At 46.3% G+C, this 13,872-nt stretch overlaps 1 protein-coding gene across 5 annotated transcripts in view; it reads right to left on the bottom strand.

Annotated features, from left to right (window-relative positions):
- Nucleotides 1-463: 463 nt before the first annotated feature.
- LOC119053197 (zinc finger protein 420-like) overlaps nt 464-13,872 on the bottom strand; it is a 128,981-nt gene continuing 115,572 nt past the window's right edge. For 2 of the 5 annotated variants that reach the window (XM_053671984.1, XM_053671983.1), the window contains exon 2: nt 464-7,389. In XM_053671984.1, coding sequence (XP_053527959.1) covers nt 3,612-5,960 — 2,349 coding nt within the window. In that variant the 5' untranslated portion in view covers nt 5,961-7,389 and the 3' untranslated portion in view covers nt 464-3,611. Of the gene's footprint in view, nt 7,390-10,486; nt 10,774-11,933; nt 11,988-13,872 lie in introns of those variants that run through there. The other 3 variants (XM_053671985.1, XM_053671982.1, XM_053671986.1) reach the window with 3 other exon arrangements.

The following is a 13,872-nucleotide window of genomic DNA, read 5'->3' as shown; positions in this document are numbered from 1 at the left end:
AAAAGGGACAGTGCAGCTTTTCTGTCAAGAGGAGAGTGCTCAGAGAACCTCAGCCACTCTCTCACAAGGACAGCGCCTCAACTCTTACCTTCAGAGACTTTTTATTGGGTTCCATTTACACAGGAATACAGGGTGTATACATAAACCTCATCAATCATTTTTAGGCTGAAATGATTAAACAACAGATAACATTCAAAGAACTCTCAAATAACATTCAATAAACTCAAGGACGTTTATTCCGAATAACCCTGGCTTATTCTGAGTCAGGGTCAGATAGTTAAAGGGCCATAAAACTTTGGGGAACAAACTAACTTCCTGCTTACACCCTTATCATTTAAATTGAGGGTATTTGAGGGTATTAGCAAAGTAGGTTTCATAGGATTTTATACATTTTTCTCAGGCCTGATTGCCCTAGGGAACCCAACCCTCCCCGGCCCCCCCAAGGCTGCACCCACCTCCAGCATTGTTTTAGGCTTAAGTCATTGTTTCAGGCTTAAATCAGGTGGGGGAAGTAAGGCAGCCAAGATATTATGAGACTTCTTGCAGACAGAATGAGAACTCAGGCTATGTCAAAGCTGAGGGGTGAGGGTCCATCACCCCCTTTCTCTATAGCCCCCCAAGTCCTTCCCTGAGGTCCCGTTTGTGACCATGCCTGTCTTAGGTTGTCCCTCCCTTGAGGAATCTTACCAATCATTGGCTAACCAGTCATCCACCAATCCACCAGCCATCCAAAATGGAAAAATTGGAGCAACAGGTCCTTAGCCCAAGGCCCTTTTAACTATAAACTGCAATGCCAAGTCCAAAAGCATTCACTGAATGCCTCAGTGACTGCAAAAGTGCTGACTGCAGCTTCCTTAGGTGGTGATTAATGACTTTGTTTCCATTCTCTTATTCTTTTTCATTCTTCATTGGAGGATATGTACTTGATTTTACAAATGGAGAGAGAGAAATCCATGTGAGACAAAAATCCATTTGTTGTGATCTGCAACCTTTGGGTACAAGGGACAATATTCCACCTATGTGAGCCACATGGCCAGGGTTGACCAGGCCCATGACCCAAACATGTGCCCTGACCAAGAATTGAACTGGAGCTCTTTCAGTTAGCTGGCTGATGTTCCATCCACTGAACCACACCAGCTAGGGCAATGAGATAGTCTATATTTTCCTGAAGAGTTAAATGAATGAAGTGTGATGCCTGTAAATGTAAATTATAATGATTTAATGAGGAAAACTCATTACACTGAAAATAAACTGAGTGAGCTCAATCAAGTCCATCTGCTGTCTGGGTGCAGTCCACAGTGTGCCCTGTTGAGTCACCCATGATCATGGACTCCCTGTTGGTTAAGACTTGGCCAGACCTCACCATGGGCGGGGAATGTTGTTCCCTCTGGGACTTCAGCAGTGGCCCCAAATGTGACTGTTTCACCGAGACTCTTGTAAGGATCACCCTACAAGTAGAAGAATCTACTTCACTTTTTAAAATTCTATTTATTTGAGAGAAAGAGACACATTGATGTTTTCGTCCCACTCATCAGATTGTTCTTTTTTTTCTTGTAGGCACCTGACCAGTGACAGAACCTGCAACCTTCACATACACAAGCAATGCTTCACTGAGCCACCAGCAGGGACTCCGTTTCAGGCCAGGTGGATAAGCACACTGTGCTGTGTCTGTCCCACTGGAGCACTTCAGTAAATTGGCAACTGTACAGAAGTGGGAGCCAGTCTAAGTATTGATCACCACCAGGTCGTACACGTTTGGTGATGAGGAGGGTACTAGGCTGCAGCACCATCAGCAGCCATTCACAGAATCATCCCAAATAACAACCTATACAAAATAGTTAATAGTTTCCCACTTATTAATAAAAGCTTTAGGTATTGCTTTATTGTTAACAGAACACCATTTTCATATCACTTGCTATTTATTATTGGTAAGAGGTTGCTATCCATATCAGTAATAAAATATTAAGTAAAACGTGACCTAGGCTGTGGGTGAGGCATAGATTAGGTAATGCTACAGCCTAACTGAAGGCACTTTATTTTCTCAGAAATTCTGGTTGCAAGGGGTGGGTCAGGACACTGTATTATGAGAATTTTTCTCCTGTAACTTAAATGGCCCTGTGGGGAGGAGGCCAAAAGGGTGTGTTTCAGCACAACAGGCACTTTCTCCATCTCTGCTACTGAAGGTCTGGGTCCTGCCACCTGATCTGACCATTCCCAAGCCAGGAATGTAGGGCTGGGAGGGACAGGTGGCCTCATACCTTGGGCAGGTTTGCTGAGTTCCTAAGGTTCCTGTAGGGTATTTGGATCACCGCCCCCCCAAAGTGTTCACACTCATTTTGACAGGGCAAAATGTCCCGTACGTGTACATTTTGCACCTGATTGTTTACAATGACATTAGTCTCCCTTTAAGTTCTATTTTTTAAAAATTTATACATCCCTATGAGAAACGATGGCACCTGATGCAATTATTGTTAGTTCCCAGGCTGAAAGAAATGTCCTTCTCCTCATAAAATACCTGGCACTTCTACTGTTGGAAGGATACGGAGGATGGGTATGGAGTAAATGAAGACAGCCACAGATGTGATAACCTGGCCTCTAGACAAGATCCAGACATGTGTCACAAAGTGACAATGCCCCCATGGAGCCCACCTCCACATCTTCCTTTCTCCTTTCTCCCCTCCACTTTGCTATACAGTAGATGGAGACCAGAGACACTGAATGTGTTGTCCAAGCTCCCAAAGTTTACTAGATCTGGGTCTGGAGCCACAGGACGCCTGGCAACATTTCCAGATACGAGACCTCAAGTGGGGCTTGCTTTGCACCTGGCCCTGTGGATGCTGGGGAAGCAAATGGCGAGAATGCCTTGGTGTGTCCTCAACACCAATACTTCTAAGACAGGTCTGATCAGGACTTCTCTTGCTTCCTATCTGTGGGCTCCAATACCAAGTCTGGCACTGACCCATGGGCTCGGGACCTACCAGGTGTGGATTCTAAAAGCCCCCAATTCCCTGCTATGTATCACATGAGGTAGAAATTCCTGAAGGTTTCCCTGCACTTGCCACTGTGGTAGAGCTTGTCTCCCACAGAAATCACCCAGCGGATGGGGAGCAAAAAGTTCCTGATGAAGGTTTTGCCACAATTTTCCAAGGTGGGGCTAGTTAGAGAATTCTGTAAGGATAAGCATGTCATTAAGTCCTTCTGGCACGTGGAGCACTGGCAGGGGACTGCCCAGTGTGCACTGGTTTGTACTTCCTGAATGAGGAGCTCTTGCTAAAGTCTGTAATAGCCTAACATGTATACCTTCTCCTGAGGGTACATTGTTTTATTTTCCTAGTTTTTAAAAAAAAATTATTTACTTTTAGAAAGAGAAGGAAGAATGAGAGAAAACGTCAATATATGGTTGCCTCTGGAGCACCCCCCTACTGTGGACCTGGCCTTAAACCCAGGCATGTGCCCTGAGTGGGAATTGAACCAGAGACCCTTTGATTCGCAGTCCAGCACTCAATCCACAAAACCACACCAGCCAGGGACGAAATCTGCACTCTTTGATGGTCAGTGAAGTTCCTGTTCTAGCTACAAGCCCTGCCACAACCCCTGCATACATATGGCTTCTACCCGGTGTGCATCTTCTGGTGCTCGATGAGGCACCTATTCTCTGTGAAGGCCTGGCTGGAGTCCTTGCCCACATACGACATTTGCCCAATGTGTGTCCTCTGATGCTCAGTGAGGCTCTTCTTCACTCTGAATGACTTGCCGCAGTCCCCACACAGGTATGGCTTCTCCCCTGTGTGAGTCCTTTGATGCACAAGGAGGCTGGATTTCTGACTGAAGGCCTTGCCACAGTCACCACACACATACGGCTTCTCTCCAGTGTGTGTTCTCTGATGCACAATGAAGCCGGATTTCTGGCTGAAGGCTTTTCCACAGTCCCCACAGGAGTGCAGCTTCTCCCCCGTGTGCGTCCTCTGATGCAGAATGAGCTGACCTTTCGTGCTGAAGGCCTTTGCACAGTCACTGCACACATACGGCTTCTCTCCGGTGTGTGACCTCTGATGCACAATGAGCATCCATTTCTGGCTGAAGGCTTTGCCACAGTCCCCACATGAGTGCAGCTTCTCCCCGGTGTGCATCCTCTTATGCTCCATGAGGCGCCTATTCTCTCTGAAGGCCTTTCCACAGTCCCCACACACATAAGGCTTCTCCCCTGTGTGGGTCCTCTGATGCACAATGAGACTCCATCTGTGGATGAAGGCTTTGCCACAGTCCCCACACGAGTGCAGCTTCTCCCCAGTGTGTGTCTTCTCATGTAGGATGAGGCACCTTTTGTTGCTGAAGGCCTTGCCACACTTCCCGCACATGTATGGCTTTTCCCCAGTGTGTGTCCTGTGATGATCGATGAGGCGCCTATTCTCTCTGAAGGCCTTGCCACAGTCCCCACACACATAAGGCTTCTCCCCTGTGTGTATCCTCTGATGTTCGATGCGGCGCCTATTCTCTCTGAAGGCCTTGCCACAGTCCCCACACACATAAGGCTTCTCCCCTGTGTGTGTCCTTTGATGCACAATGAGACTCCACTTGTGGATGAAGGCTTTGCCGCAGTCCCTGCACAAATGAACCTTCTCTCCAGTATGTGTTTTCTCATGTAGGACGCGATACCTTTTCTTGCTAAAGGCCTTGTCACAGTACCCACACGTGTATGGCTTCTCCCCGGTGTGCATCCTCTGATGCTGGATGAGGATCCAATTATCTCTGAAGGTCTTGCCGCAGTCCCTGCACACATATGGTTTCACCCCGGTGTGTGTTCTCTGGTGTAGGGTGATATAACCCTTCTTGCTGAAGGACTTGCCACAGTCCCCACACACGTAAGGTTTCTCCCCAGTGTGTGTCTTGTGATGCACATAGAAGCTCGATTTATGGCTGAAGGCTTTGCCACAGTCCCCACACAGGTATGGCTTTTCCCCAGTATGTATCCTCTGATGCTCGATGAGGCGCCTATTGTCTCTGAAGGCCTTGTTGCAGTCCCCACAAGAATAAGGCTTTTCCCTGGTGTGAGTCCTCTGATGCACATTGAGGGTTGATTTGTGGCTGAAGGCTTTGCCACAGTTCCCGCACACATATGGCTTCTCCCCAGTGTGCGTTCTCTTATGTAGGATGATGTTACCCTTCTGGCTGAAAGACTTGCCACAGTCCACACACATGTAAGGTTTCTCCCCGGTGTGTGTCCTCTGGTGTAGGGTGATTTTATCCTTCCGGCTGAAGGCCTTACCACAATCCCTACATACATATGGCTTCTCTAAGGAATGGTTCCGTTGGTGCTTCCTCAAGGATGACTTTGAGCTTAAAGTCTTCCCACAGTGTCTGCACTTGTATGTCTTCTTCTCTGCACAAAGTTGGGAGGCAGGACTGGGGCTTGAAGTATCTGAGTTCTTCCCACCCATGGTGAAACAGTACATCCCTGGCCCTCTCGGTCCTTCCAGTCTTGGTGGGTTCTGCATATAGCTCTGGTGGATCAATGTCTTAAATTCACAACACTCAGGAGCTAACACTTGGGACATGTCCAGAGGCACTAGACAGGTCCCTGTGCTTCTGTGTTGCTGCCCCTCCCTGTCCCCCTGTATCCCCACTTTTTCACAGGCATAATCCTGGGCCCCATTCTTCATGAGTCCTTCCACCACCATTACAATGGATGGGCTGTCTTCCAAAGATTCCTTCTCTGGGTCCAGTTCATTCATGTTCTGTCCAGTCTCCAAGTCTGAGGGGAGGGGAAAAGAGATGACAACACTCATGTAGTTAACCACACTTGGAGGGAGGATCTTCCCAAGACATGACAAGGCACATTCTGACAGCAGAGGACAGCCTGCAGTAGGTACACAGGAAGGAGGGTGCAGGTGAGTGAGACAATGAGTTTTAAGGATGTGAAAACACAGCAAGAAAAGCCTGATGGAAATAGATGCAAACATGGCCTGCACTGCTCAGACCTGGCAGGAAAGACCAAGAAGAGAACTAGGAAGAAAACAGGTTTGGAGGAGTGCATCTATTGACCCCACGCACCCAGGGAGGGTTCACTGCACCCGGTTCCTTGCTTTCCAAGCCTTTTTGTGCACATCTCCAGACAGCTGTGCTTCTCAAAGCATCGCCTGTTACTACTAATGATACAGTTAAGAGCTGATTCTCATGCTGTTGTGCTGGTTGTCTTCTGTCTCCCCACATGCCAGTGAAGCTCCCACAGGTCCACACTGCCCCTGAGTGGCCCGCCCTTTGGCCTGGCTCCTCACCCCTCCACTCAGTGCACTAATCCACCCCTGCGAACCACACAGCCTCCCAGTCTGTTATGCCTTGTCCCATTGATTCTTCAACCTGTTTCCAGACAAGGTGACTGTCCTGAGGTCCAGACTCTGCATATGCACTTTAAGGTTCATTCACACATTTAAAAACTATGGCATCTTACACGAAAATCTCATTAAAAAAGGGAATATCCTGTCACATGTAGCCCTCTTTCCTAGGACGTAACAAAGAAAGCAAGAGTGGTAAGCAGCTGTCTCATACCCCCATTAAAGCACTTATTGGCCACACAAAACCTGAGATTCAGACCCTTCCCTTGAGTGTAGAATGGAAACAATCCTAATATTGATCATCAAGTAAAAGGATAAACACATGGTGATCTATCCCGGAAGTAGAATATTACTCTGCAATAAAAAGAAGTCACCTATTGCACTGGACACCTAGCTCAGCTGGTTAGAGTTGTCAAGTCCACCAAAGGACTGTGTGTTGGATCTAAGTACAAGGCTTATACAGAAGAGAATGGATTGATTTTTCTCACACACAATCCTTCTTTCTTTAAAATCAATTTTAAAAAATAAGAAAGGAAAAAAATGAGGGAATGATTCGTACATACAGTTGACATTGAGTGAACCTCAACAAAATGATGTGAAGTGTAACAAATCAGATGAAAAATTAAAAATATGTGCTATATAATTCCATACATATAAAATTCTAGAATAGAAAAACTAAACCCCTTTTGTCACTAAAGGATTGTGCATGGACAAAAAGAAAGAAAAACTTTTCAGGCTAATCCGTGTATCTGCATCACAATGATAATTTCTGGTTGGACACAAATGTCAAAATGCGTCAAATCATTTGCTTTATCTATGTGCAGTTAATAGTAGGTCAGTAAAACCACCAGAAAAATCTGTTAAAGAAATGGGACTGTACACTAAGTCAGAAAGTTAGTGTTTTTCCTTAAGAACATTATCCAAGAAAGAATATTATCCTTTTTTTGTCAGTGAAAACCAAAAAGTGCTCATCTTTGAAGAGTTTTCTGATTTCCATCATGTTTTATTCTTTTAGTCTCTTGGTGAATATCTAGGTCATTTCTCTTCATTTTTCTTCCTACGAAAAAGCAGGGAAATTTCTATCAAGACGGAGCCACATGTAAACACATTTTGCCTCTTGGCACAACTGCAGATGAAGTTAAAACTAGACAATAAAATATATCACACAGAACTGTCAGAAAATGGAGTACTATTGACATCCGACAGCCCTGAACATACGAAATCCATATTCATCCAGAAGGTTTGGAGGGGCAGAGTGACAGACATGAGTGCAGAAGAGTAGAGATGTGGCATGGCGTGGACAGGTGGAGGAAAGAGTAGTCCCACACACCCATGTGGTAGACAAAAACTGGGAGGAAGACCTCAGGAATGAAGAATCTCACCCCCAGGCCAGACCACACAGCCTATTGTTCAAGGCCAGGAAGACACATCCCCATAACTTCTGGCTGTAAATATCAGCAGGGTTTGGGGTGGAAGAAGATACTGCCAGATTTTCAGTAGACTCCTCTAAAAGCCTCCCCACAGACTTAGGACTTCCCAGCCCCACCCACTGTGGGCTCAGCACCAGGGCAACAGCTGGAAGGGCACCACTGGTAAAAGTGTCTGGAAACAGGGCAAGTGCTGGGAGACAACTTCTTTCCCCACAAACCTCCAGAAGCCAAGTGGCAGCATTATTCCCTCTCTTGAGCCCTCCCCTGACACAGAGCCAAAAAGTGGTGAAGCTGGTTGCCCTACCCTGGCAACTACCTAAGGCTTCGCCCCCCACAATTTACATGTGCCTCTTCTACAACAGTCCACACAACTCAGGGAGTCAAAGGAGCTCTACCTAATACACAGAAACAAACACAGGGAGGCTGCCAAATTCAGGACACAAACAAACATGCCCCAAACGAAAGAATAGAACAAAACCACAGGAAAAGAACTAAACAAAATGGAAACCAACCTATCAGATGCAAAGTTCAAAAACTGGTTATCAGGATGCTCAAAACTCATCAATTCAGAAACAGAATAAAAAGACCCAGGAAGAAATGAAGGACACAACAAGTGAAAACAACAGAAGTCTACAGGGAACTAACACTGGAGGGGATGAACATGAGATTCAATTCAAGGATTTGGAACATAAGGAAGAATATATAAAAATAAGTAACCAAAGCAGCGTGAAGAAAAAAGTTATTTGAAAATATGAGGGTAGCATAAATAGCCCCTGGGACATATCCAAATGTACCAACATTCGAATCATAAGGCTGCCATAGGGCAACAGGAAGAGCAAGAAATCGAACACTTATCTGGAAAAATACTGAAAGGAAACTTCCCTAATTTGGTGAAAGAAATAGACATACAAGTCCAGGAAGCACAGAGATGCCCAAAGAACTTGGACCCAAACAGGACCACACCAACACACATTATAATTAAAATGCCAAAGGTTAAAGATACAGATGGAAAATCTTAAAGCAGCAAGAAAAAAGCAGAGAGTTAACTTACAAAGGAGATCTTTTGGTTCGCAGGCCGGTGCTTAATCCATTGAGCTACAACAGCCAGGGCTACAAAGGAGTTCTTATAAGACCTCCAGCTGATTTCTCAAAAGAAACATTACAGGCAAAAAGAGACTGGCAAGAAGTATTCAAAGTGATGAAAAGTAAGGTCCTATAGCCTACTATACTCTAGCCATCAAAGCTCTCATTTAGAATCAAAGTGCAAAGAAACTGCTTCCAGGCAAGGCAAAGCTAAAGGAGTTCATCACCACCAAGCCATTATTACACAAAATATGAAAAGGACTTCTTTAAGAAGATCAAACCTATGAATATCAATATGAAACAAATTCACAGCTATCAACAACTGAATATGAAAACCCAACTAAGCAAACAACGAGAACAGAAACAGACTCATAGATAAAGAGGGTAAGACTGTACATCCATTAGAAAGGCTAAAATTAGAAAGCGTGAGGATGTTCAGTTTTGACAGGCACATGGAGCAATGCAACACCCAGCACTTGCTGATGGGAATGAAAAATGAAGCAACTGCTTTGGGGAAAAATTTGACAGATTCTGAAAGTTAAATATACACTTATGTATAACTCAACCTTTCCAAACAGGAAGAACATTGTATCTCTACAGAAAGACATTCAGCCCTGGCTGGTGTAGCTCAGTGGATTGAGTGTGGGCTTATGAACCAAAGAGTCACTGTATCAGTCCCCAGTCAGAGGACATGCCAGGGTTGCAGGGCAGGTCCCCAGAGGGGCATCATGTGAGAGGCAACCACACATTGATGTTTCTCTCCCTCTCTTTCTCCCTCCTCCCCCCCCTAAAAATAAATAAGTAAAATTAAAACAAACGAACAAAAAAGACAGACATCCAAATGTGGAAACAATTCAAATGTTTGTCATCAAGTCAGTGGATAAATAAAAGGTGTTCTATCCATGAAGTAGAACGTTGCCCAGCAATACAAAGAGTATACTTTGTCCTGGTTATATGATTCAGGTGGTTGGAGTGTCACCTGGTTTGGAGTGGGCACCAAAAGACTCCCCAATATGTTTTGATCCCCAATACGAGCCTGTATAGGAGGCAACTGATTGAAGTATCTCCTTCTCTTTCAAATCAATGGAAATATCATCAGGTGATGACTTTTAAAAATGTATAGATAATAAAGGTAACTATTCATATATACAGATAATGTGGGTAAACTGCAAGAAATAATGCCAAGGGTAAAAACTCAGGTAATTAAAGAAAAAAGAAAGAGGCCCCAGTTGCTGTGGCTCGGTGGCTTAAGTGGTGGCCTGTGAACCAAAGGCTTTAAACTTTGATTGCCACTCAGGGCACATGCCTAGGTTGCGGGGCAGGTTCCCTGTCCAGGACAGGGGAGAAACAACCACACATTGATGTTTCTCTCCCTTCTTTCTCTCTCCCTTCCCCTCTCTCTACAAATAAATAAATAAAATCTTAAAAAAAAAAGACTTCCTGCAATATGTTTACATAGATACAAAATTCTAGAACAGGTAAACTACACCACAATGGTTGTATGGAATGGAGGGTGGGTTAAAGGAAAGATAAACTATTTGGGCTAACAGACATGTCTGCATCTGTCCCATCTTTTTTATTTCTGTGTCATCCTGAGGTGACAGGCACATGGTGAGTAACACAGGGAAGCTGTCCCCTTACCCAGCGAGACCAAGTTCCAGTAGATCTCCATCATCACATCCCTGTACAGGTCCTTCTGCGCAGGCTTCAGCAGCTGCCACTCCTCCTGGGTGAAGTCTACAATCACATCCCTGAATGCCACCGACCCCTGTAAGAGGACACATTACTCACTGCAAGGCCCTCCTCACAGTGTTCAAGAGACGTGACCAGAAGGGCTGAGAGGATCAGAAGACACACAGGATGATGCATCTGATTGATGTCAACAAGGTGCAGAACTCTGAAGGGCCTCACCATTCAGTCCTCATTGCCTAAGTACACCGGAAGGGCAAATATTTATGTCAGGCCCTGATCGGATGGTTCAGTTGGTTGGAACAATGTCCTAGACATAAAATAATTGCATATTCTGTACCAGGCTGTAGCACATGTGGGAGACAACCCATCAAAATTTCTCTCTCACATCTGTGTCTCTTTCCCTCCCTTTCTCTGCCTACAACTCAAAGAAGATATCCTGTATTGATGACAAAAAAAAAATACATTTACCTCCAGACATGTATAAATATAAATTGGTGATTTCAGAGAAAAAGATGTTGTTCTAATTCTTGATGATTTCATTGGTTATTTCTCAAAAGTGCCCTGACCAGGGATTGAACCCAAACCTTGGTATATCAAAACAATCCTGTAACCAACTGAACATTTTTTTATTGTAAAGTTTCTTTTCATAGAAGGACATTTAGAGAAAAATACGACAAATTTCCATCCACTAAAACATCATGAAACACCACAATGACAGACAGGTATTCACCAGTCCCACATATCAGATGTCCTCCTCCCATCCCCCTCCATTCTCCTGGGCATGTAGTGCCCCTGCATACTTCTGAAGGTGCCTCATCCAGCACTTTCCACCTGAGGACTCTGTCGTGCTTCACTGAATATGTTTAAGTGGCCACATCCCAGGTCCCTACAGGTGTCTCCTGAGATCCCTCAGAGTAGGACAGCTCACTGCTGAGCCATCCTTACCCCTGCAGTTGAAAAACACCAGGGTCAGCCCTGACTGGTGTAGCTCAGGGGATTCAGCGTGCAAATCAAAGGGATGCGGTTTGATTCCCAGTCAGGCACATGCCTAGGTTGCAGACCAGTCCCCACCAAGGGGTGAGCAAGAGGCAACCACACAGGTATGTTTCTCTCCCTCTCTTTCTCCTTCCCTTCCCCTCTCTCTAAAAATAAATAAAAATCTAAAAAAAGGGAGGGAGGGAGGGAGGGAGGGAGGGAGGGAGGAGGCAAGGAAGGAGGGAAGGAGGGAAAGAAAGAGAACCTCTAGGGTCAGAACAGTACTCTATCAACTAAGGGTGGACAAAACCCCAGGAGAGGAGAAGAGAGGCCTGTGGCCTGATGGGGGTTGGGGTGGTGAAGGATCATTCCTGTCCAAAAGCATGACCCTAAGGAGGAGCCAAAGGGTGACATGACTTACCAGGGTCTCCTTGGTCCGAAGCTGGGTGGCCATCCTTCCAGCGCCTATGGTGACCTGGGAACAGGCAGACCGTACACAGGGAGAGAGAGAAAAAGGCACAGTAAGAGATGAGGTAAAGGTGTGATCCACAATGCAGACATGACAAATACGCCCACTAGGAGACAGGCAGACAAGGACAGGCACACATGGTAACAGTGAATGCGTGCAGGGGGCCTATGGCATCCAAGGTCCTTGACTCATGTCCCTGACTTGATCCTCCTGACATCCTACATTGTTGGGGCTACTGTCACTCATCCCATTTCACAGATCAGGAAACTGAGGCACAAAAAGATAAGTCAGGAACCCAAGAAGATAAGGGTGGGATTTGGGTTGAGCTAGTGTATCAGCATCCATGTGATTGTCCACATGTCATACCCACACACATATACTCCCCCAACACACAGGCAATGCCCACACAGCCAGTCCCAATCCTGGAGGGAGGAATAGGACCCTCTGGCCCCTTCCCACTGGGTCTGACTTATCCAGGAGGTACAGGGCACAGGGCAGCTGACAGCAGTAGGGGCCCTTGAAAATGTCATCAATTTTAGCACTGTCTGGTGTGGCTCGGTGGACTGAGTGCCAGCCTACCGATCAAAGGGTCCCCAGTTTGATTCCCAGACTAGGGCACATGCCGGGATTACAAGCCAGGTGCCAAGTAGGGAGAGCCTGATGGCTAGAGGCACTGATGATTCTCGCCCTTTCCTTTTACTTCCCTCACCCTCTCCCTAAAATTAAACATAAAATGTTTAAATTTTTTTAAATGCATCATCATTTCTTAAATGCATATCTAATGTAGACTATTTTTGTCCTTACAGCAATACAATCACTGCTCCAAGTTTACTTTATTTAAAAGGCCATGAAGGCACAGTGGTCCTGGAAATAACATGTACATGGGGCTGCTGATCCCTGAACGAACCCAGAGTGGTCCCAGATATGTGGCTGCAGAGCCAGGGGTGGCCGCTGCTCCTCTTCCTCCTCCTCTGACCAAGCTTTCTGGCATTGCCTGCCATCCATGGTTCTTAGGAGAAACAACATATCCCACTGTGGGGTGTTTAGTATGGGTGTTCTGGTACCTGGATGCCTGGGTGTGGAGTTGGGTGATTTACTTAACACTCTCTGAGCCTCAGCTTCCCATTTTGCACATGGTGAGGGTCCCTATCTCAGAGTCACCAGGTGGCCTATAAAATGCCCAGAACATGCACTGCCTGGTGTAGGCAGTGGATCGAGTGCTGGACCGGGAACTGAAGGATCTCCAGTTGATTCCTAGTTGGGTAGATCCCTAGTCCGGGTACATGCCTGGGTTGCTTGACAGGTACCCAGTGGGTCCCTGCCAGAGACAGGCACACACTGATGTTTCTTCCCCTCTCTCTCTCGCCTTCTCTTCCCCTCTTTCTAAAACAAAGTATATGAAATCTAACAAAAAAAGAAAAATGCCCAGAACCATACCCTCAGCACCCAACACACCCTCCCAGAACGAATCCACCCAGGTCAGCATGGGGTAAGGTCTCTGACCCTCTTTCTTGACCCCAAACCTGGCTACTACACAGGCCCCGTCCTCCCAGGGCAGGGGAGGCTCTGAGGGCGGGAAGGAGATGGCTCTGGGGTCCGCAGGCAGGCAGCTCCGCCAGGCCGCCTGTCCGGCAGGACCGTGTTCTCCACGCTCTGGGAGGGCATCTCTAACGCACCCACTCACAAATGTCTGCAATGCCCACAAACAGAGAAGCACATGCACGCAGGCAGGGGAAGGCTCGGTCAGGAGGGACGCACCCCACATGCACTGACGCACTCACACCAGACACACAGACGCACGGGAAGAGACATCGGGATGGTGCCTTCACATGGAGACACCACAGACTGAAATAAAGGCAGACACGCACACTGAGGAACAAAGAAGGACCCC

The sequence above is a fragment of the Artibeus jamaicensis genome, unplaced genomic scaffold (genome assembly GCF_021234435.1).
Source record: "Artibeus jamaicensis isolate MK-2021 breed Jamaican fruit bat unplaced genomic scaffold, CSHL_Jam_final contig_723, whole genome shotgun sequence".
Lineage (NCBI taxonomy): Eukaryota > Metazoa > Chordata > Mammalia > Chiroptera > Phyllostomidae > Artibeus > Artibeus jamaicensis.
This window is presented reverse-complemented; position numbering and strand designations above follow the sequence as displayed.